Source organism: Sus scrofa, chromosome 13 (assembly GCF_054392235.1).
Source record: "Sus scrofa isolate SSC_HxYL_T2T_F1_AM1 chromosome 13, Sscrofa_HxYL_maternal_Yorkshire_Landrace_v2.0, whole genome shotgun sequence".
Classification (NCBI taxonomy): domain Eukaryota; kingdom Metazoa; phylum Chordata; class Mammalia; order Artiodactyla; family Suidae; genus Sus; species Sus scrofa.
This window is the reverse complement of record NC_139395.1, coordinates 185138373-185164102: the sequence shown is the minus strand read 5'-3', so window position 1 is coordinate 185164102 and position 25730 is coordinate 185138373. Positions and strand designations below refer to the sequence as shown.

The 25730-nt window shown below is 32.3% G+C and overlaps 1 protein-coding gene across 4 annotated transcripts in view; it reads left to right on the top strand.

Moving 5' to 3' along the window:
* The window catches only part of CADM2 (cell adhesion molecule 2), a 1076345-nt gene that overhangs the window by 976474 nt on the left and 74141 nt on the right, over positions 1 to 25730 (top strand). For 2 of the 4 annotated variants that reach the window (XM_021071359.2, XM_021071358.2), the window contains one exon: positions 3119 to 3238. The exons of the other annotated variants lie outside the window; for them this stretch is intronic. In XM_021071359.2, the coding sequence (XP_020927018.1) occupies positions 3119 to 3238 (120 nt within the window). The remainder of the gene's footprint in view (positions 1 to 3118; positions 3239 to 25730) is intronic. 4 annotated transcript variants of the gene reach the window in all.

Here is a 25730-nt window from a genome sequence, read left to right as displayed (position 1 = left end):
AGGAAAATTATTGAAGGAATGAGTTATAGGGTTTGGTCTTGAAAATGTATCTTCAGGAAATAAAAACTGTATGTATTAAAGACAGAGAAGAAATGTTTTTGAGCAGAATTAAAGAAAATTTTAGTTCTGTATTAATTAGTTGATCCTGTCAAAAAAGTGAACTTTTCTAGATCCCCTGAAATATATGTTTATAATGCTATGAACAAATTTATTTAGTAAATATTTATTGACCTTCTAAATTGTGCTAAGTTACCAACAATAAAGTAGACAGAGTTCTTCGATTCAAAGATAAGTACCAGGTGGGAAGACTGACACTGATAAAATCAGAGCAAATAGAAAGTTTAGGTAGAGAAGTATCACACAATTTCCTTGATCTGTCTGAGAATTTCAGCTATTTCTGACTAATCTTACATTGTTGAATTGTAGTTAATTTCTGATTAATCTTCCAGTGGTGAATATTTAGATTATTTTAACTTTTACTATTTCACAATAGAGTTGAAATAATTGAATAGACGTGAATGTACAATAAAAAGAAAAAACAGAATGAAAAAGACGAGAATTTTTTCAAAAGTGAAAATGTTTAAAATGTTTCAGAACACATAGTGTGAAATAATGTTACTAGTGATTAAAAATATGTAACAGTGACTGGAGAGATTTATTTGACAGGTCATTTTCTTGACCCAATTTTCATATTGGCCAAGGTACTTTCCATCAAATCACTTTCAGCAGTTTGCTTTTAGGTACATATAAGTCATGAGAGGAGTGTGAGAGAGAATGATGAGCAGATAAACAAGAGCCGGACTGTGAGTCAATAGTGGTTTATGGTGTTATCTATCTGGACATGTTAAAAAATTCTAGGGCAGTTCTCTTAAAGTTGATTAACAATTATTAAAACTACCTTTTGTTTTTATGCTTGTTGAATATTAGACTGGATAAAAAAATGCCATATATCATACATTTTCACATGGGAAATAGAATTTGTTTGGTTTATATAAGAATGATCATAGTACCTGAAAATATATGGACTCTTTCCAAAACAAATCAGAATTTATAATTACCCACCTTTGTTGATATGAAATAAGAAAAAGAAATCCAAACAATGTGGGATTTTTTTTTGTCTTAACTAAAAAATTAAAAAGTCTTAATTAAAAAAATTAAAATTAAAACTTATTTGCATTTCAGTTCTCAAGAATCAAATGATGTAGCTAATTTTGAAGCACTGCTTTTCAGATCCAATGGTATTTTATTCTAACCCATTCTCTGGTAGCAAATAACTTCATATTTTATAACCTATAGTATGTTTGATAATATTAATTTTGTTACATGGAGTATTAAAGGACTAATATTATTGTATTTTGTTTGATAGCTCTGGAAGATATTTCCCTTTGCATTAATTAAATACATATATTTTGAAATTCTAATGAGCAAATGATTTTGCTAACACATAAAGAACATATTATTTTCTATTTTAGATAGGCATGAAAATTAAAATTACACATTTTTTTTTAAACTTAGAAAATGTCTTTCATTTACCTCCAGCCAGCTTAAACTATTTAGGAATGTGTACAATGAAAATCAGAAGATATTATACAAATTAATAAACAAGAAGCATATGTATACATATTTGTGATATTTATCAATTTATAATGCTGTTAAAGTCAGTTCTACTTTATGATCATGGTAATCATACCCCAGGCAATACCCATTTTCTCTAGTGATTAATGTAGCACCATTAGATTTTCAGAAGGTTGTTTTCTTAATTTGACTGGCCAGGAAGCATTTTCCCTGTTAAAAAACAGGTATAAACATCAATACTGAAGATAAGAGAGTTATCTCCTGCTGTTTTCTGATGTCTCCAGTGTAGAGAATTCAGCAGGTCAAAGTCTGAGGATTGAGTAGGGCTATTTATCAGAAGTAAGGAACTAGAAAAATTTTGATGTGACTCAGAGACTTTTAGCTGAGAGAATGACAGGAAGCCTTTTAATAGCCAAATAATCTGTCAAATACTCTGAATATACAGGAGCTGTGTAGCAAACATGTTAAATCAAACCCCAGCACAGTAATTACAGGTAATTTGTGAACTGTTTCTAATTTCCTTACTGTGTAAATTATACACCTCTCTGATTGAGACAAGACTTGACTCTCAGAAGATTTTACTGAAGTTCTCATTGCTTGACACTGGCTGTATTGTTTCAGTGTTCTCTATGCTGCTCTTCATATTTTCAGCTGGTTTTGAGTGAAAGGAAGGAAGATTTTGATGTTAAAAACTGTTCTTTCTCTTTACGATGACTATTTGAATCTACTGTCAACTTTTGGCATCTGGTTATGGATTAGAGATTGAATGTTATGGTTCAAATCTTTATTCAATAACTTCTCTTAGGTATGCCAAGTAAAATAAGTCATAAACATCTCAGATTATTGAGTTTCATGCTAGTTGACTCAATACTTGTTAAAGACTCCTAGGTACTGCAAAATTGTTAGAAGGCGTTACCAGCTAATCAGGGTAAGAATTGCAAGACTCTAAGCTGTACATTAACATCATTTGTGAGAAAAGGAAAAGCAAAATAATAATAATAACAATTGGCTTCTTTTTCATTTCTAAAGATTGCTTTCATCCTATCATTAAGTTTTCTTAAAAAAATCAAAAAGCATTTAACATTCATATACTCATCCATTGTTAACGTTTCTTTAATCTTATATGGTGGTGTTATTTGTGTTTATTTTCTGTTGTGTTGTTCCTTTGTTTACTTCTTTGACAAAGCATGTCATTTTTTTGTTTTACCTATCTGTATTTTGCTACTGCATGTCAAACTTTTTAAATGACTCAGCGAACAAATGAATTCTTGTCATTTTAAATTTCACTCTAAATATTGCAGGCAATCTGTTTATTCTCAAACACTGCTCCAAGTTTTTGCTTTGTGTAGGAGCATGAAAAAGAAGTGAACAGAAAATGACAAGAACCATGTGGTACAGCCAGCCTTGTACCAGATAATCTGTTTAAGCCTGTTAATGTTAAACTTAAATAAGATATATGTATTTATAATTTGAATCATTTGCGTTTCTCTTTTGTTTGCATGATATGATTTTGTTTTATATTTTGTTTTTTTCCACTCACCAGATGTTCCCAACACTTTGCTTCCCACTACTATCATCCCCTCCCTTACCACTGCAACAGTCACAACCACTGTAGCCATAACCACCAGCCCAACCACATCTGCAACAACCAGCAACATAAGAGGTACAGTATGCTTCTTTGTTATGGCCTGGAAAACACATTAAATAGAACTTTAAAGTTTTTTTTTTTAAGGGTATAGGAATTGAGATCCAATTTTACTTAACTATAAGTAATCAAGTCACCTCAATTGCTATCAGTTAGGGTTATCGAAATATGAGAAAAGATAGTACATTTTAATTTTTCTTAGTGTCAGTTATGACTTATGAAAATGTTTCAGAATATAGGTTAAAATATATGAAGCTCTACAATACTGAATATTTAGAATGTGATCAAGGGACACTTTTTATTTTCCTTGCCTTATAAATGCAAACAGAAAAATAAGATGTTCAAGAATGCAGAGGTTGTTTTTGCTTTATTAAGACCATAGTTTGATGTTAATGATTTGTTATTCCTCTGCAACTAGATTAAAATGCCTACGGTGTTGAATTTGTTTTAAAATTAGCATAATCCATGGAGTCATTGTAAACCATTCACCACATAGAACTTCTAAGTAAATGTTTAACATATCCTAAAATGAGTGGAATTACTTATTCCACTTAGAATTTCCTAAAAGCAAATGCTCTAGAGTTGTCCAGGATAGCAGGAATTGATATTTGGCTCCATGAGTAATTTCTGACATCAGTTTACTACTAATAACCATTTTTATCTCAAGGAGAGCAACTAAAAGAAATTGAAGTAATCTTTAAGAGAAAAAAAAATCACATCATGGTTTTAGAAATATAAAAAAAAAGCATTTCTGAGTAGTTGTTAAGTGGTTAGCAGGTGATGAAGAAATAAAAAGTTGTTTGAGTGCATTATAGAAATGCACGTTTTAAGCTTTATTTCTGCATAAGCGATGTTCAGAGACAATTTGTCCTATTTAATTCTGTCTTTTTCTACTTCTTATATATGTTCTGTGTCATGTTGGCTATACTAATATGTGTTAAACTTAACGTTTTAATTTGAAATCATGAAGACTTTACAATAATATATATCTAATTAAAGCTTTATCAGGGATAGAACTTTATAACATTATTTTCCTTCACTTGTAAAGACTGTTTAATTATACATCTGTATTTCTTAGAATGTTTATTAATTCTCAATATTAATGAATATATATATTGAGGTTTTACTTAGCAGTTATCATAGTACTTTTCTTTTGTTTCATAAAATATATTTTAATATCTCATAATTGTTAATTTAAAATAGGTATGCCGACGCTGTTACACAATGTACAATATTGACAGCTAAAGTAGCAATAAGAATTTCTCAAAATATCTAGTATTTCTAACAAACTGTTTTTGAGCCAAATCTGTAAGTAGAAAAGTTTAAGATCTTTTTCATAGCAATTTATATAAAAATGAGAGGAAAAAATAATGAAAATAAAGAAAAAGGTAAAAAATAATGATATTGTATGAAATGAAAGGTATCTAAAATTCTACTTTGCTTTAATTTATGGTTTTTATAAATATTTTTACAAACAGTAACTCAAATGAAATGTAATTATTGCATACCAACAAGGTCTCTATGACAATGTTAAGTTCCAACAATATAAACAAATCACTTTGATGGAAAAGGAGAGAAGTATATTGACTTAAATATTTCTTAAAGTTTGCTTAAAACAGAAAAGACTAATAATCAATTATTCCTTTCTTCTTCAACATATATTTTTCAAGTATCTACTATATACACATGCACACACACACAGGACTATGCCAGGCCCTAAACTTATGAGAATTACATGTATTTTACCAAAAAGGCTAGCAACTAAATTAATGCACTTTCCCCCAGATAACCAATGTCTCTGTTTTGTTAATGAAAAGTGGCACCAAGATATGTGAAAAAAAGTGTATTTTGTAAGTTAGGCAATTCAAAGCATCTATTTTATATAGAAAAAAATAGGAATACCAACATCAAATGTCTGCATTGGAGGAAGTGGGGGAGTCACTCAATATATTAACATTGTTATGATTTTTGCTATCCCTTTAAATTTATATGATATTCATCTATCTGTGCATTAAATTAGAGATATTAAATTAGAGCTTTCAGATGCAATTATATTTTAAGTAGAATTCATTCATCTACAAATTAATGAAAGATGTTTCAGTTATGATTTTAAAGATATCATAATAAGAATATGCTGTATAAGAAAAACTGAGGACAAAATATTTTCAGCTTGCAGACTTTTTTTTACATTTATTTGCTTTATCCCTTTCTCTCATCCAGTAATCTGAGGTAAAATAGCTATATTTAATATTATTAGATTTAAATGGTGTTTCTTCAAATTTTATTAACAGTAATATTTATCTCTCTATATATACATATTTAATAAATGACTACAAATGAATCACTATTCATATCTCCATTTACACACTTTCACCACCCCTGCTGTTACTGAGTTTTCTCTCTGAAGTTATGATAAACATCCAATTTAAAATAAATTAAAGAATCAAGGCTGTAGCTATATTAAAAATCAAGATAAAATAGAGCAAAGAAACCACTCAAATCGTTTGGTCATAACCTTGACAATCTGCACATCTCTTCAGTTTGTACCTGAAATGCATCCCTGTGTGCAGGAAGAGAAGCTTCAGTCATATGGAAGAAAGGCTGGCAATTAGCAGTATCCTGCTACAAATAAGGATGCTAAAACACAGAGAAGGGAGCAAACTTGAGCAGTCATGGGAAAGACAGAGAATAAGTGAGCCTTGGAATCATATTTAAGTTAAAGTTTTAGTTCTGTTGACAAAGTCTTTGGTGACTTTGTGAACCAAATTTAGCATCAGCATTTCCATCAGAAAAATGAAAACCACTTAATTCTTAGATTGTCTTGAGGATTGGATAATATTTAGAGTTCTGGCAACACAATCAGTACACGGGGGCATGACAATTTTGCTCAGTTCTTTTTAGAAAAACAAATGTGTTTACATGTAGTTGTAATGAAATGGTGCATTTTTCCTATAGTAATTCTAGTTTTAGTTCTAGCAAAAGTCTTTAGTGTTAATGCGCTGATTACATTTTAATTTCAAACCTATTTTTTAATTGATTATGTGAAAAAATTAATATTAAAATGACAGTAAAGCATATGGGAATTTATCTATCCTTGGATATAACAATTGTAATTTTTTTCATGATATTGATAGTATTCTTTATTTATTTATTTATTTATTTTGTCTTTTTGTTGTTGTTGCTATTTCTTGGGCCGCTCCCGCGGCATATGGAGGTTCCCAGGCTAGGGGTCGAATCGGAGCTGTAGCCACCGGCCTACGCCAGAGCCACAGCAACGCGGGATCTGAGCCGCGTCTGCAACCTACACCACAGCTCAGGGAAACGCCGGATCGTTAACCCACTGAGCAAGGGCAGGGACCGAACCCGCAACCTCAAGGTTCCTAGTCGGATTCGTTAACCACTGCGCCACGACGGGAACTCCGTATTCGTTATTTATATCACGTATCTAAAATCTGGACATTTTATAGATTTCTTTAAATATTTTTTATTACAAACAATGCGACAACACATTGTAATTCTCTGCTTATAGAAATTGCACCTTTTAAGAATAGTGGCCTGATTAATCCTATCAACTAATTCAGAAGATATATATTTTATATATATGTACTCATATATCTATATATGATCTCTCTCTATATATATATATTCTTTTTTAAATGGTTTATAGTTTTTTTAGGTCTGTAATTAATTTTTAATGAGATAAACTTTAATGAGTTAGATATGATAATTTATAAAATGGTTCCAAATGAATTGATGTTATTTCTAGTATAAATATTATTTTTGTATGGTATCCTTAATTTGAAAGCTTTTGTTAAAATTTTTTTCATATTGTATAATTTTTATTTTATAATAACTATCTCATAATCTAGGAAACTTTAGCAGCACCCTCATTTACAGATCATGATATAAAGATATAAAAAACTCAGGAAATAAATATGACAGTGATATATATTAGTGATTATGTCTATTTATTATGATTCTTTATTTTTCATTTTTTAATTGTTATTTTTTCCTAACAAATTTTTTTTCCCACTGTACAGCATGTGGACCCAGTTACACATACATGTATACATACTTTTTTATACCATTATCATGCTCTGTTGTAAGTATCTAGACATAGCTCTCAATGCTACACAGCAGGATCTCATTGTTAATCCATTCCAAAAGCAATAGTTTGCATCCATTAACCTCAAGCTCCCAATCCCTCCCACTCTCTCTTCTTCCCCCGGGCAACCACAAGTCTCTTCTCCAAGTCCATGATTTTCTTTTCTGTGGAAAGGTTCATTTGTGCTGGATATTAGATTCCAGTTATCAGTGATATCATATGGTATTTATTTTTATCTTTCTGACTTACTTTACTCAGAATGAGAGTCTCTAGTTCCATCCATGTTGCTGCAGATGGCATTATTTCATTCTTTTTTATGGCTGAGTAGTATTCCATTGTGTGTGTATATCACATCTTCCTAATCCAATCATCTGTCGATGGACATTTGGGTTGTTTCCATATCTTGGCTACTGTGAATAGAGCTGCAATGAACATGCAGATGCATGTTTCTTTTTTGAGGAAAGTTTTGTCTGGATATATGCCCAAGAGTGGGATTGCTGGATCATATGGTAGTTCTATGTATAGATTTCTAAGGTACCTCCATACTGTTCTTCATAGTACTTGTACCAGCTTGCACTCCCATCAACAGTGCAGGAGGGTTCCCTTTTCTCCACACTCCCTCTAGCATTTTTTATTTTGGACTTATTAATGATGGGCATTCTGGCTGGTGTGAGATGGTAGCTCATGGTGGTTTTGATTTGCATTTCTCTATCAGGGATGTTGAGCATTTTTTCATGTGCTTGTTGGCCATCTGTACATATTCCTTGGAGAAATGTCTATTCAGGTCTTTTGCTCATTTTGCCATTGAGTTGTTGGTTTTTTGACTGTTGTAAAAATTGTTTGCATATTTTAGAGATTAAGCCCTTGTCAGTTGTATCATTTGAAACTATTTTCTCCCATTCTGTAAGTTGTCTTTTTTTTTTTTTAATGGCTTCCTTTGCTGCAGAATAGTTGTCAGTTTGATTAGATCCCATTGGTTTATTTTTGCTTATATTGCTGTTGCTTTGGGAGACTGACCTGAGAAAACATTTGTAAGGTTGATGTCAGAGAATGTTTTGCCTATATTCTCTTCTAGGAGTTTAATGGTGTCTTGCCTTATATTTAAGTCTTGAAGCCATTTTGAGTTTATTTTTGTGCATGGAGTAAGGGTGTGTTCTAGTTTCATTGATTTGCATGTACCTGTCCAGGTTTCCCAGAAATTCTTGCTGAATAGACTGTCTTTTCCCCATTTTATGTTCTTGCCTCCTTTGTCAAAGATTAGTTGACCATGGGTGTCAGGGTTTATTTCTGGGTTCTCTATTCTGTTCCATTGGTCTGTCTGTCTGTTTTGATACCAGTACCACACTGTTTTGATGACTGTGGCTTTGTAATATTTTTTAACGTCTGGGAGAGTTATGCCTCCTGCTTGGTTTTTGTTTCTCAGGATTGCTTTGGCAATTTTGTGTCTTTTGTGGTTCCATATACATTTTTGGATTTTTTGTTCTAGTTCTGTGAAAAATGTCATGGGTAATGTGGTAGGGATTGCATTGAATCTGTAAATTGCTTTGGGTAATATGGCCATTTATACTGCAGAAATACAAAAAAAACATATGAGAATACTATGAACAATTATATGCCAACAAATTTGGCAATCTGGAAGAAATGGACAACTTTCTAGAATCTTACAGCTTACCAAAACTGACTCATGAAGAAATAGATCAACTGAACAGAAGGATCACTAGAAATGAAATTGAATATATCATAAAACCACTCCCTACAAATAAAAGTCTAGAACCAGATGGCTTCCCAAGCGAATTCTACCAAACATGCAAAGAGGAACTGGTGCCCATCCTCCTCAAACATTTTCAAAAGATTGAAGAAGGCGCACTCCCAAAGACATTCTATTATGCTACTACCATCACCCTAATTCCAAAACCAGACAAAGATGCCACCAAAAAAGAAAATTATAGGCCAATATCTTTGATGAATATACACGCAAAAATTCTCAACAAAATTTTAGCCAACCAAATCCAGCAACATATCAAAAAGATCGTACACCATGACCAGGTAGGATTCATCCCAGGTTCACAAGGATAGTTCAATATATGCAAATCAATCAATGTCATACACCACATTAACAAAAGAACAGTCAAAAACCATATGATCATCTCAATAGATGCAGAAAAAGCATTTGACAAAGTCCAACATCCATTTGTGATAAAAACTCTCACCAAAGTGGGTATAGAGGGAACATTCCTTAACATAATCAAAGCCATTTATGACAAACCCACAGCAAATATAATACTCAATGGAGAAAAGCTGAAAACCTTCCCACTAAAATCTGGAACAAGACAAGAATGCCCACTCTCACCACTGCTATTCAACATAGGATTAGAAGTCCTAGCCACAGTACTTAGACAAACAAAAGAAATAAAAGGCATCCAAATAGGAAGAGAAGAGATAAAACTGTCACTGTATGCAGATGACATACTATATATAGAAAACCTCAAAGACTCAACCCAGAACTACTTGAACTGCTCAACAAATTCAGCAAAGTAGCAGGATATAAGATTGACATTCAGAAATCAGTCTCATTTCTGCATACTAACAGTGAAACTTTAGAAAAGGAATACAGAAATACAATACCTTTTAAAATTGCCCCCCTAAAAATCAAATACCTGGGAATACACTGACCAAGGAGTTAAAGAACCTATATGCCGAGAACTAGAAAACATTAATCAAGGAAGTTAAAGAAGATGTAAAGAAATGGAAAGATATTCCATGATTTTTTAAATTAGAATTCACTACTGAATTTTTTTACTTACCAAGACAGAAAAATTCCTAAATGTCTAATATTGTCTGTTTCTACCTCTATGAGACTGTTAAGTGCACTACAGGATGGAAATGGAGAGAAGATGTTAAATATCTGATATGATATACTCCCTGTCCTAATACTAAGAGTCTATTCAAATACCTCATGCATTTCAACATATAAGACAGGGAAAAAATCCCTAAAAGTAATGATGAAATTGTTTATATAACCTATGTAAAGATTTAAATGCGTTTTTAGTTCAAACAGATTTAGTTTTTACATCAGACTTTAAAATCATAAATAATTGTGTTAATAAAATCATATCATTTGTCTAGTAATCTCAGCCAGTTTATTAACTACAATAAGGTGATAGCAATGGAACCTTATTTCAGAATGATACTGCAAAACAAAAAGAACATATTTTTTAAGTATCAGAAATCAACCACTATCAGATGATCTATAATTAGAATAATAATGACCAACTTTGCAAAATTTAGAAATGGTTCCTGTTGTCTTGGTTGCAGCCCATTAATAGTGATGCTTTCAGCTAAGAATGCTTGAGGTGCTTACCCCAACTCCTACTGTTTTTAGGGGCCCCTACAGACATTTTCTCCACTGGGGCCAGTGCTGTGGTTGGACCAGTCCTTGTTATTAATATGATTTCAGGTTGCACCTCAGCAAGAAACTGGTGAGGTCACAGATAGAAAGAGAGCACAGGGACCTAGGGCTCTGTCTTTATTAGTGTTCAAAGTTGGGGTTTAAGAGTTGTGTAGGTTAACTCTTTATTGGTAAATTTAAAGCATTGGAGTGGTAATTAGGGCACAGGAAGGGAGGAGTTAGGTTACTCAAAGTGATTAATTGTCTGAGTTACCCAGGACTTTCTGAAAAAACAAAAACAAATGAACAAACAAGAAAACTTCACAGGTTGGGCAGCCTATTTCCTTATCTGCTTTTTTTTTTTTTTTTTTTTTTTTTTTTACTACAGCTGACAATACGTTTATTCGAAATGTTCAAGCTAGATGTCTTTTGATATGGATAAATCTGCAATCATAATCTCAATGTCAATGTGTTCCCTTGTGGTACAGTGGATTAAGGATCCAGCATTGTCTTTGCATTAGCTCAGGTCAAGGCTATGGTGTGGGTTTGATCCCTACCCAGGGAACTTCCACATGCCATGGATGTGGCCAAAAAAAAAAAAAAAAAAAAAAAAAAAAAAAAAAAAATCAATGTCAAGCACTAACCTAATTTCAGTTTTCAATTACGAATTAGTTTATATGTTTAAAATGGAACATGAATTGAAATATTTTAAATTGAACTCATGTAAAATAGAATGAATTTTAGAATACATCTAGAGTAAGTATAGATCAAGTCCAGAATTAAAGGCCCATGATTTTTACCCCATATGCTGCCATTGTAATTTTAAAATCATGTGAATTATAAAACTTAACTATTTAAATGTAAATGAATTCAAGGAATTTTTGACCACTTAGTATACTCCTCAAATATTATTGTTGGAAAGATCTACCTTCTCTAAAGATTTCTTGAAGCAATTTTAGTGATTTGTAGAAAAAAATTCATATACGCAAAATTAAATTATATCAAATGAAGTATTTATTTTTTGCCATTGTAGAGAAGTTGAGATGGATTTTTTTTACATTCTATTCATATTTAATGTACGCATTTCTAGTGAACTACAAATGCCTAAAATGTTGATTATGAAATAATATTTTTATATGCAGATTCCTTTGCTTCAGTAGTTGCTTCATTTCTCTGGCTTCAAAATACAATAATCAAGTAAAATAAACACAGAATGCATATATGTGCACATCAAACCACTGTCTGAAGCATCTATTTAATTAAATCAGGTTAAAAAGCAGTAATGATCTGGACCATGCGTCTAATCTCCATTTCCTTTATGTCAAAAGAAAATCTAGTCTATCTGTATTTTATTTTTATTTGGTTTCATTAATATATTCCCACCTCCCCTTTTTGACATAGATACTTAAAAAATAGAATACAAAGAGATAAAGAAACATTTATCAGAAGAAAAGAAAAAGAATGCCAGTACTAAGAATGAATGGATTAAATCATTATAGCTCTGAGTTAGTCACAATAAATGCATTCAAACAGAGCATTTGCAATGGTAAAATATATTATCTTGACACAGTTAAATCCCAAAGTGTGCAAATCAAGAAGTTCTTTATGAGCTTGTATTATGAGTGTTTAGCTATTAAAAATGTTTCTGGTTTTATTGGTGGTAATAAAACATAATTTGCATGGTCTTGTAAGCTTTTAAAAATTAAGTGTCAATATGTTGAGCTTTTTTTCACTTGACAAAAATTAAGTAATAATTCAGTCTCCAGATGGTCCATATAGAGGGACCAGCTTATCTGCAAAAAGACAGGTTTCCACATAAATGTAAGTGTAGCTAAATTTCCACTAGTCTTATTAGAAACAATTACTGTGTGAAGTTGACTCTTTCAAAATTAAATATGTGAAACATAGTTTATAATGGAAATAGGATATTAAAAATGCTTCTCACTTGGAAAGAACAAGTACAACATATGCTGTATAGTTGGAGGCACTCTCAACCTCGATACAAGTACCATATTGTTAATTCTGAAGGGAGTGGCTACAGGCTGGACATGGGTAGGAATGCTGACTGGAAGTCCATAGTTAGTCAGCTATGGATTCATACTCTGGAATAATGGTAATGTTTCAGATTAGGTTATTCCAAGACAGCATAGAATGCTAAAGCTATTATTTCTATCCTAATAGATCTTATTTGGAATCAGATCATTTGATATACAGAACAATTTTTAAAACTTAATGGAGCATTTGCCTCTGACTTGTAAGAAGCTGAATCTGGACAAGTTTGAAATCTTTAAATATTTACCTATTTCTTTCTGGAATTTGGAAATATTTGAAGAAAACCCGTATTCCTATTTTCTTTCCCATACCGCCAATTAAGGGAAGCAGAGCACTTATGCTCTATTCTATTTTCTAAGGGCATTCTTGTGGCTTGTGCAATTTAAAACATCAGACATTTTTAGGAGTTTCATTTTAAGCTTATTTATTTCTTTGGCTTAGATCAATTTAAACAGAAATCTTTGATCTTTGTTCCATTAGTTTATATTTCTTTTAAGTAAACAGTTCTACTAATATTGTTTCTACTTCTATAAATGTAGCAGTGTCTTAATTGATTTTATGGTAATAATACTGGATTTAATATAATCTAATAATGTATACATTTCCTGCAACTCCACCTCTGAGATAGAAAAGAAAATGTTCCCTAGTAGACTATATACCATTTTCTTGAATTCATTTTTATATAACATGCATACACATACATTTATTAGTTTTATATTTTCCATAATTATTATATTCCAGAAAGCACATCACTTATCAAATATTGAGACTAAATGAGTTACTTATTATTAGGAGAATAATCTGTTTTATATTTTAAAAGCTTGGCCTGGATAGATGAATAAATGTATTTCCAGAACATCTCTGAAATTATTTTAAAAATCATTAATAAACTAAACTGGTTGTATCTTTCTTACTAACCAATGAATTAAATTTATGAGCTGTGCCTTTGAAGCTGAAAAATTGCTGGCATTGCCCTTGCTTCTTTGACACTCCACATGAAACACAGTTAATAACCTCCTGTGTAAGCTTGGAGAAACACTGAATTGATACTAATTATACCAACTTTGGGATAGAAGGTGACCTTGACTTGAGTTGGAACTTTCTGCCAGGACAGTAAATAAGTGTAAGCCACAAAGCATGACTTCTGAGAAGGGTCTAATACAATCTATTAAATTTAAGTTTGTGGAATTGCAATAAGTACTGGGATAATTGTAATATTTTAAAACATCTCTTGCTTCAATAATACAGTAGTTTCTTATTTCTCTAGATTTCAATAATTTCCCATTAGTTTTCTTCACTCCTTCAAATTAAGCTGTGACCAGAAAATTAAAAGCCACTTGATACAAAGTGTATATAAGGTGATTGCATGGTGAAGAGACAGATTTTTCTCAAATGGCTTCTCAAATAAGTATATAATATTTATACAATTTTAGTATCAGAAGTGTTTATGCTAAAGCTGTAATAACAATGACCACTCTTTTTTTTTTTTTCATTTTAGGGTCGCACCTGTGGCATATGGAAGTTTCCAGGCTAGGGTTCCAATCTGAGCTGCAGCTGTCAGTCTACACCACAGCAAGCAGGGATCTGAACCACATCTGCAGCCTACACCATACTCATGGCAATGCCAGATCCTTTAGCACACTGAGTGAGGCCAGGGATTGAACCGACATCCTCATGGATACTATTTGGGTTCATTACTGCTGAGCCATGATGGGAACTCCAACACTGGCTCTTAAACAAAGAAAAGTATTTATAAAATTATTAAGAAAAATGTCTAAGAAAAAGCAATTGTCCCAGTAGTTATGCAAGTGTAAACTATTTCTGGAAAACCCGTCAAGACCAATGATGTGTAGCATTTTCACAGGTAAAAAAGCGAATTCATAGTGGTACAAAGGAATCAATAAAGTCTCTATAAATGCTAACAGGTGAGTAAGAACAGAAATTAGTCTTTCTTCACCAATATTTAAAGAACAACATTAGTATAAAGGAAATTCTGTTCAAAGTGTTCAAGATAATAAATGGAAATACCTACTTTAAGACCAGTTATTTTTCACTTTAGGAAAAAAGAGATGAATTCAAACATTTCCAGGGCTATTTTATTTAACCCACTAGTAAGCAAAGATTGCCAATCAATTAAAGTTTAAATAGGAAAGGAAAAAGCAACTTTGAACCAACATGGGGAATTGCATTAGATTTACCGAGAGGCATATTTTTTCATAAGCATTTGAACTGGTTTTGATGTCTGAAACCCAAGTTTCATAGTAAAGAAGCACAGTGCTCTTCTAGGGTAGTATGTGTTAAACTGAGCAAATTACAGTGATCTAAATGCATTTTTTTTCCTTTTTCCTTGAAGTTATGTTCCCTAAATATTGATTATAAGATCATTATTTTTTACTAGTTTACATAGTATGTGACTCTGGATATCTGCAGGGACTGATAGCAATCTCAAAAGCGTGTACCTAAAGAGTGTTTAATGAGGACATTTTAACAGAAGTACAGGCAGAGTTTGGGGAACTAATAAGGGGAAAGCACATTGAACTCATAATGGCAAAATGCTATTGCCAGCACTGGGCCTGAAGAGCCAAAGAAAGTGAACAGGGTGATGCTAGTCAGAGAAGATCTAGAGCCAGAAAAACTGCAGTTTGAAAAGAACAGCAGACAAAGGACACAGTCGGTATCCTAGCTGCAACCAGGTGGGGACTTTAGGGGAGGAGGGTCAAATTATAGACCTCTATCTTCTCCTGCCTTCCAATAACTTTTCATTAACCAAATCCCTCTAAAAATCAAAAATTAAGTAACCTGAGTAGCATTGCAGAGAGGTCAGATTCCCAGAGCACAGATGAAAGAAAAAAAAAAAAAATGGAGAGTGGATTTGGGGACCAAATGGAGGATGAAAAGTGGAAACGTACATTTAATTAATTAATTAATTTATTTATTTATTTTTAGGGCTGCACCTGCACTATATGAAAGTTCTCTGGCTAGGGCTCAAATCAGAGCTAAAGCTTCTGGCCTACACCATAGCTACAGCAACACAGGATCTGAGCCCTATACTGCAGCTTGTAGCAATGCCAAATCCTTAACCTAGTGAACAAGGCCAGGGATCAAACCTGCATCTTCATGGATACTAATGGGCTTCTTAACCCACTAAGCCGTAATGGGATCTCCAACACATGTGTTTAGAACATCATCTGATTTGCTTAGAATGTATTATCTAATTTGTTCACTCAGGGTAATGAAACGCCAGATTTTATTTTACATTTAGATTATACTCTTAGACATGCATATTACAGTTATACAATAGAAAACTAGAATGGACCTAGTAATGTTGTAAAATGGCAGCCCACCCAATTCACTTTAATATGTAATTTCCCTTTCTAGGCTAAAGTTGCAAACAGACAAGCACTCTAAATCTCTAAATGGTAGAGGGTAGATTTTGAAGCTTAATAGGACTGGCTTTTTTATTAGATACGAAGATATAGACAGATAGATAGATATAGATTTGTAGCATTTAAATAACCTACTTTCCCAAGAGAAAATCATTTTGCATCTTCTTTTTTTTTTTGGTCTTTTTAGGGCTGCTCCCACGGTATATGGAGGTTCCCAGGCTAGGGGTCTAATCAGAGCCTTAGCCACTGGCCTACGCCAGAGCCACAGCAACGCGGGATCCGAGCCATGTCTGCAACCTACACACGGCAACGCAGGATCTTCAACCCACCGAGCAAGGTCAGGGATTGAACCTGCAACCTCATGGTTCCTAGTCGGATTTGCTAACCACTGTGCCATGACGGGAACTCCTCATTTTGCATCTTGATGGGAAGAATACCCTTCTAATTTATTGAGTAGTGAGAGAGTTCTCATTTAAAAATATTCTCAGATGTATTTGTTTGGATGCAAACTGTTGCTTTTAATTGAACTAAATGCTTTGAAAATATTAGTTGCAGGGGAGGCAGAAGGAAGCTCTGAAAATGAGCTGGCCATGAATTAATTATAAATTATAAATAGATATATGCCTTATTAACTTCCTGTTTAAGGTATTTCAGTGTCACCTAGACAAATAATATTCAATTCTTAGATAATAGCTGTTCAGAATAGAAAAAACATTTTCCTGAGAAAAGACTTTAGAAAGAGCAATCACACTCTTTAATATGTAATATTGTATATCTGTCTTTGATGTCTTTAAAGTATGTGTACATTTTTAATTCAGTTAAGTTAGTAGATTGGAAAATAAAAACAATTCAACTTGTTTTCACTCTCAAGTATACCTGTTTGCCTGTGCTGCAGCTTGTGTCCCTTGGCATTTTACCACTGACAGGCTAGAAAGTTTTGTTCAGAGTAGAATATTGAAATAGTTTTTTTTTTTTTTTAAAGAACTAAGAATGGCAGTCTATTTTTTCTGGTGTTTCTAGGTATTCTCTCACTTAATTCTGAGAGAGAGCCAGAAACTGAACAACACTGCATCTCAAAATGCTGCTTTAGGGAACCAAAAAGAATGCTTTGTATTCTTTTCTCTTACTCCTCCAGGTTAAGTCCAGATATAGTCATCTTAATTTCAAGTTGAAGGAAAAGAATATGAAAATGAGAAAGAAGTTCAAGGGCTCATTTTAATAATTCATATTCATATTTCTATTTTTTGGCAATATATCAATGTAGGGTTTTTCCTTGATAATATATCCATGTAAGACTTTTTTTTGTAATGGCCACACACACAGCATATGGGAGTTCTCAGTCCAGGAACTGAGTCTGAGCTGCAGCTATAACCTACGCCACAGCTGCAGCAATGCAAGATCCTTTAAACAACTGTGTCAGCTGGGGATGGAACCCACACCTCCACAGCAACCCAAGCCACTGCAGTTCGATTCTTAACCAACTGTACCAGAGCAGGAACTCCCTCAATGTGGAGTTTTAAAATAACATTTAAAATGAAATCATTCTTTACTAAAACCTAAGAATTCTATACAATTTATAGGTATATTTGATTCGCAAGTTAACAAAATATGTCATATCATTGGAATAAGCATGAGATAATTAAAGTAATTGGGGACAGGATATTTTTGTGTTGTCCTGATTTGGCCTCTGAACATGTTACCTCAGGCAAATAAATTAATTTCTATTTACCCCATTGGGCTATGTGAATTCCAAGGTGTTTCTCAATTTTGAGTCCTCTACCAGGATTTCAGGGACTAGTATAATTGCTGATATTTTTTACTCAGAACTTGTAGATAAAACCACTTTTCCATTTGAAATAGTTTCAGTAATTTCCTTAACAGAATTCTATACTTTCAACTCATTTATGTTTGAATGTTCTGAAAAGCTAAACAAATAAAATGATTTATTAGACTCTAACCACAATATTTGGCCTTTGGTCACTGTCTCCCAGCCATATGCCCATCTCTTCTCCCATCACTTTCATTTGCATATGCTAGTATTTCCTCCTACAAACCTTTATATATCTGAACATTATTCTGTCTATAAAATTTCCAACCTCACATTATGGTTGGAAAAAAAATACTGAGTTCCAGCTGGGTTATCCATAAAACTAATGGATATGGTCTGTTTCCAGTTCTTCAACTGAGTCCAGGTCTCTCCCAATTAACCAATTTATAGCCAAAATTCACAGCTTAAACAAACCTTCTGAACTGTTGCCTGTTGGAATTTAAGACATCCATTTTGATTGAATTAAAATGATTATTGACAAATGAAGAAGGTTTGATTTCCCATTGTGGCTCAGTGGTAACGAACCTGACTAGGATCCATGAGGATGCAGGTTTGAAACCTGGCCTCACTCAGTGGATTAAAGAATCCAGTGTTGCTGTGAGCTGCAGTGTTGCTTACAGAGGCAGCTTGTGGCTCAGATATGGTGTTGCTGGGGCTGTGGCATAGGCTGGCAGCTGTAGCTCCGATTTGACCCTAGCTTGGGAACCTCCATATGTTATACTTGCAGCCCTAAAAAGCAAAAGTAAAAAAAAAAAAAAAAAAAGGAAAAATGGTGAAGATCATGGCTTCTGGACTCTTTTTTTTTTTACTTTGCCATGCGTTAGCTTTATGGCTTACTTTAAGCTCTCTTTGCCTCTGTGTCCTGATCTAAAAAGTACAAAAAATAATAATAGTATCAATCTTATAATTTTTTAAAATTAAATATATTTGTGAGCATAACTTCTTTAAAAAGGCCTTGTTCCCAACAAATAGTGTGTTAGTTTCTTTATAATAATTATTAGCAAGTTTCTTAAAATTAATCAACCGGATAGTATAGGATAAAAATCAATGCACATGGTGAATAGCAATGAGACTTACTGGCCTTTCCTAGATGAAGGATATAATGTATGGATCATTTGTTAAATCATATAGATAAATTATCCTTTAACTCATCCTCCAAAATCTAAAACTTAAGAATTTCTGTCGTGTGGTTTAATGTGGGTGAGATAAGGATCTTCCTGGTGGCATGGGATCCGACATTGTCATAGCTATGGTGGAGATTTGATCCCTGGCCCAGGAACTTCCATGTGCTGTGGAAAAATAAAAAAATAAAGTGAAATAAAACAGATTCTCATTGTGATTCCTTATTATTTAGTTCAACCGGATCAATTATCAAATAAATCAGAAACATAATTTTTAAACAAAAGTAATTTATTTTATAATTAATTTTCTGCCCAAATATTAATAGGCACTTAAATGGTCCTCAAAAGCAGAAATAGCTAGTTTGAATCCCAGGTTCATGATAATCAAGTTATATTTAAGCTCCAAATTCCTCATCTCTAAAATTGTCCTATTAATTTACTTATAGTGTTATTTTAAGCGTCAAAATAAGTATTCCTTTTCTGTTATTGTTATAAGTAGGGATGATAATAAATATGGGAGGGTATTTTATTACAATATATATTGAAGTTATATACCATTAATCATTTGTAAAATTTGGGCTTGTTAATTTCAGATGACACCATTTTCATGTTAAAACATTTCATTATCATTAGTTAGTGCAACTTAATATCATCTTTGATATGTCAACCTAATGAAGCCACTTAGCTTAAAACAACCCATTAATAAATTCAGTTGATTAAAATATACTTAAAGTCCTCCAGTAAATTAAAGAACTATAAAATGTTTGAGAAATTACCTGAATGCATTCAAAATTTATGACATTTCACATTGATTAGTTAAATTTCAAAATTTTTTAATCCTCTTACTAATTAAAAACATTTTTCTATATTTCTAATTTGCATCCCTGGGATAAATCTCACTTGATCATGTTGTATGATCCTTTAAGGTATTGTTGGATTCAGTTTGCTAGTATTTTTTTGAGGATTTTTGAATCTATGTACATCAGTGAAATTGGCCTGTAATTTTCTTTTGTGTGTGTGTGGTATCTTTGTCTGGTTTTGGTATCAGGGTGATTGTGGCCTCATATAATGAGCTTGGGAGTGTTCTTTCGTCAGCAATTTTTTGAAATATTTTCAGAAGTATAAGTGTTAGGTCTTTAAAAGTTTGATAGAATTCTCCTGTGAAGCCATCTGGTCTTGGACTTTTGTTTGTTGGAAGTTTTTTAATCACAGTTTCAATTTCAGTACTTGTGATTGGTTCATTCATCTTTTCTATGTGATCTTGGTTTAGTCTTGGAAGATTGTACTTTTCTAAGAATTGTTCATTTCTTCTAGGTTTTCCATTTTATTGGTATAAAGTTTCTTGTAGTAGTCTCTTATGATCCTTTGTATTTCTGTGATGTCCATTGTAATTCTCCTTTTTCATTTCTAATTTTATTGATTTGAGTCTTCTCTCTTTTTTTCTTGAGTCTGGCTAAAGGTTTATCAATTTTGTTGATATTTTCAAAGGACCAGCTTTTACATTCATCGATCTTTTCTATGGTTTTCTTCATTTCTATTTCATTTATTCCTCCTCTGATATTTATGATTTCTTTCCTTCTACTAACTTTAGGTCTTGTATGTTCTCTCTCTAGTTGTTTTAAGATGTAAAGTTAAGTTGTTTATTTGAGCTTTTTCTTGTTTCCTGAAGTTGGCTTGTATTGCTATAAACTTCCCTCTTAGAACTGCTTTTGTTGCATCCCATAGGTTTTGTAGTATTGTATCTTTATTGTCATTTGCTTCTAGATATGTTTTATTTTCCTCTTTGATTTCTTCAGTGGTCCATTGGTTGTTCAGTAGCATGTTGTTTAGTCTCCACATGTTTGTGTTTTTTGCAGTTTTTTTTCTTGTTGTTGGATTTCCAGCCATAAGCATTGTGGTTGGAAAAGATACTTAATATGATTTCAATTTTCTTAAAGTTACTAAAGCTTGATTTGTGGCCTAGAATATGATCAATCTTTGAGAATGTTCCATGTGCACTTGAGAGAAATGTGTATTCTGCTGCTTTTGTATGAAATGTCATATAAATATCTAATAAGTCCATCTGTTCTAATGATTCATTTAGGGCCTGTATTTCCTTTTTGATTTTCTGTCTGGATGATCTGTCCATTACTGTAAGTGGGATGGCAAAGTCCTGTGCTATTATTGTGTTATTGTCAATTTCTCCTTTTAAGGTTGTTAGCAGTTGCCTTGTATATTGAGGTGATCCTGTGTTGGGTACATATATATTTACAATTGTTATATCTTCTTCTTGGATTGATTCTGTGATCATTATGTCATGTCCTTCTTTGTCTCTTATAATATGCTTTATTTTAAGGTCTATTTTGTCTCATATGAGTATTGCAACTCCAGCTTTCTTGTGATTCCTGTTTGCCTAGAATATTTTCTTCCATCCTCTCACTTTCAATTTGTATGTGTCCCTAGAAATGAAGTGGGTCCCTCGAAGACAGCATACGTATGGATCTTGCTTCTGTATCCATTCAGCCAGTCTAATATTGTATTTGAGTTGATTTTTCTTATTTATGTGTGTATAATTTGTAGATTTTTGGTTTTCAGTTACCCTGAAGTTTTGATATAGGAGTCTATATGTATGTATATGATTGCTTTAAGTTGTTGGTCTCTAGTGTCCTGCATCTGTACTCTCCTCTTCTCACAATTTCTGATTTTGGTAATATATTTGTGGATGATTTCCTACCTTTACTGTATATATGCCTGTACTGGTGAACCTTGTTGTTTGTAGTATTTTTGTTTCTAGTTATGGCCCTTTTTTTCTGCCTGAAGTACTTACTTTACTATTTATTGTAAAGCTGGTTTAGTGTTGCTGAATTCTCTTAGCTTTTGCTTATCTGTAAAGTTTTTGATTTCTCCTTCAAATCTGAATAAGAGCCTTGCTGGGTAGAATAATCTTTGTTGGGCGTTTTTTCCTTTCATCACTTTAAGTATATCATGCCTCTCCCTCTTCAGGCTCTAGCTTTTTATACAGACATCCACTCTATGTTTTTTGATTGGAGCATTCAGTACATTGACATTTAAGGTAATTATTGATACATATGTATTTATTGCCATTTTAAACCTTGTTTTCCGGTTGAATCTACGCTCTTCTTTGTTCTATTATTTTTCTTCTTGTGATTTGATGATTTCCTTTTATTTTATTCTGGTATCCCCCTATTTTTGGTTTTTGTGAATCTATTGTACATTTTTGATTTGTGGTTGCTCTATTATTCAAGTAATCCTTTCCCATTAAAAAAAAAAAAAGAGTGTACATTTTCTTACTCTCATTTCCCACATTTAATGATTTTTTTCTCCTTTTTTACATCTTCATTTTTATCATTTTTGTGTTCCTTGTGTTGATCATTGTTTCACAAAGTTTTTTTTTTTTTTTTTCTTTTTGATCTCTATACTGGCTTATATAAGTGATTTACTTTCTAGTTGTGATTTACTTCTTCCTATATCTTCTACCTTCTTTTCTATTTAGAGAGCATCTTTCAATATTTCTTGTAGTATAGGTTTGGTATTTCTGTATTCTTTTAGTTTTTACTTGTCTGAGAAAAATTTTTACCCCTCCTTATGTTTTAAATGATAATCTTGCTGGGTAGAATATTCTAGGGTGCAGCTTTTTTTAACTTTCAAGACTTTGAATATATTTTTGCCACTTCCTTCTTGTCTGCCAGGATTTTGTAGAGAAATCAGCTGATAATTTTGCAAAAACTAATTATTTTGAATCATTTTTTTTCTTCACAATAATCCATCATAAGTAATATTTTCTTTTTTTTTTTGTCTTTTTATTTATTTATTTTTCTTTTACAGCTGCACCCACAGCACATGGAGGTTCCAGGCTAGGGGTCAAATAGGAGCTGTAGATGCTGGCCTGCACCACAGCCACAGCAACACAGGATCTGACCCATGTCTGTGACCTACACCACAGCTCACAGCAATGCTGGATCCTTAGCCCACCGAGCAAGGCCAGGGATAAAACCTGCATCCTCTTGGATACTAGTCAGATTTGTTTCTGCTGAGCCACTAGAGGAACTCCATAGATACTGATACCACTGATACTGATACTACTAGACATAGATACTGATTGACAGTTTCTAATTTTGTATGTAGTTCAAATTACATAGAAAGAGGAAATGGAGGAAAGAGAGTTTTAAATATTATAATATCTTATTCATATGAAAAATCTTAATACTATAAAACAGAATTAAGAGGAATCAAAATCTGAGAGTTTAATTTTTTTTCAAACAATGCCAGTAAGAATAAATGACTATTCAACCTGAAAGTGACTTTCATGGTTAATAGTCTCCATTTTTTCATTTTACTGTTGCACACATAGATAGTTTCAAACTTACTACTAAAATTTTTAAGCAGGCACTTCTATTCACTAACCTGTACCTCCTTTCAAATAGTACAACAGTTAATTTAGAAAATTTAATCAAGGAAAACAACATGTTAGCTCTAAAAATTTTTGTTGATATACCTGTACCCATACATGTGCAGAAGTCTTGTTAATATTCTTTTACAAATACATAGATAACAGACTAGATCTGGTTAAGACCTCATTGTTCTAACATTTTCTGAGATAAAATTCTTCCTCACAAAATTTAGCAAATACATTTTATACGTTATTTTCTATACATCCTTATCTAACCCCGATAGGAACTTCACTCTTAAATCTGAAAAAAAACAAAAACAAACAAACAAAAACAAAAACAAAAAACACACAGTAAAGGGAGTAATTATTTTACTGATTTCCTTAAAGATCTAGTTATAGCAATCTGTTAACTAAGTCTTAAAACAAGATAAATGATTTCCTCTGAAAATCTTGTCCTTATACTTGTTGATCATTCCTACTATTTTTAATAACTTTCTCTCCTATCCCATTCTACCCATGACAGGCTCATCTTATTATCAGTGTGGAACCATAATTATTTTCTCTTCCTTCCATAAAAAACCTCTCTAGCATCTATCCAAGGTCAGTGTTGTCACTGTCTTTTATCAGCATAGTTTGGCTTTAAAATGAAAATGTTTTATTTAAATTAAACCTGAACGTTAAAGTGTTCGAAAACTAAAAGGAGTTTGATCAATGAAACACAAAGAAGATAAAACAACATAAACTTGAATAAAGAATTAATTTAAGCCTCCAGAATCACCTCTCAATGAAAGCTCATTGTATTATTTAATGAGCTTATATATAATACAATTGTATTATAATACAATGAAAGTTCATTTATTATAACTACAACTTAATTTTGTTATTAGAGCCATTGAATTTAATATCCTCTTGATTATATATCCATAATCTATAAACTGGGAGTCATAATTGTAAATATGGGAACTGTTTACATATTGTAAAGTTCTGCAAATATATTTTTCTCATCACTATTCTACTTTTTTAACCTTTTCTCAAACTGCTGCTGGTCAGGAATCAATTATTATTTTTAATTAGAAAAATAAAAACATTAATGTTCTAAGAAAATATCAAAATATAATGATTTCTTTTAAAAATGGGATATTTTAAAATTTTAGTCAATTGAACTTTTACCTCCATAGTATTTAGTTAATATAAGTCATTTATATAATGTTGTGTTGATGATATAATAATGTAAAATTCAGAGAAGTTGATGTTTTCACATTCCTTAAGCAATACATCATTAGTTCTTTGCTTGTCTAAAAATAGTCATCAAATTTCAAGGTCTGGACTTTATTTTGGTTAGTAGGAAAATTAACATATTAATGAATCTATTGAGGTCAGGCTTTTAGAAGCAATAAATATATCATTTATAATCAATTCATTACTTAAATATTTGTTTGAACTTTTGGTTTACAGCAAGTATTCAGTAATGATAAGCAGCACACAAAGTCTACCTTTTATTGAGAAAGACCTCCTAACCTAGAAGAAGAGAAATGTGAAGTGACCATTAAGAGGAGGGTTCTTAACAGAGTGATCTGAGGAGATAAAGACAGGGTTAGAATAACTAAAATACTTATGAAATGGTAGTAGTGAAGCATACATGCTTAGTTCTTGGATGTGGCAAGTACATTTTTCATTTCTATTTTGAAAAACTTGTTTTCATAGTATGATAAAACAAATAGAATAACAAAGAATGAAAACTTAGATTTTGTTATTTCTGTAGCTAATTTTCTAAATTTTGACACTTTTATGACATTTCTGGCAAGTGTAGTTTTTCTCTCTCTGGGAACCTGGGGAATAAGGCTTCCCAGTTCCTTCAACAATGTTTTTATCTGCAAGATACATGTCTTCAAACACAACTAGGATTTGGATATGTAAAAGATGAAGGGCAGAGCAGCATGTGGAAAGCAACAGTGTATAAAGAGAGCATTACACATTCATTTTGGCTAGAATTAAACATAAAAAAGAACCAGTGCTGATATATGAGTCTTCATATATTCATCTATGCATTTATTAATTCAATAAGTAGGTATCCTATGGATAGAAAGGAAATTATAAGAAATTTGGTAGATCACACTTAAAAGTTTAGAGTTTATTCAGGAGGTGATGAGAAATAAAGTAAAATGAAGAAATGTTACATTAGGCCTTTGAAAGACTATTCTGAAAGGTATAAGTATGTAAAGAATAGAAGATTGAGGAAG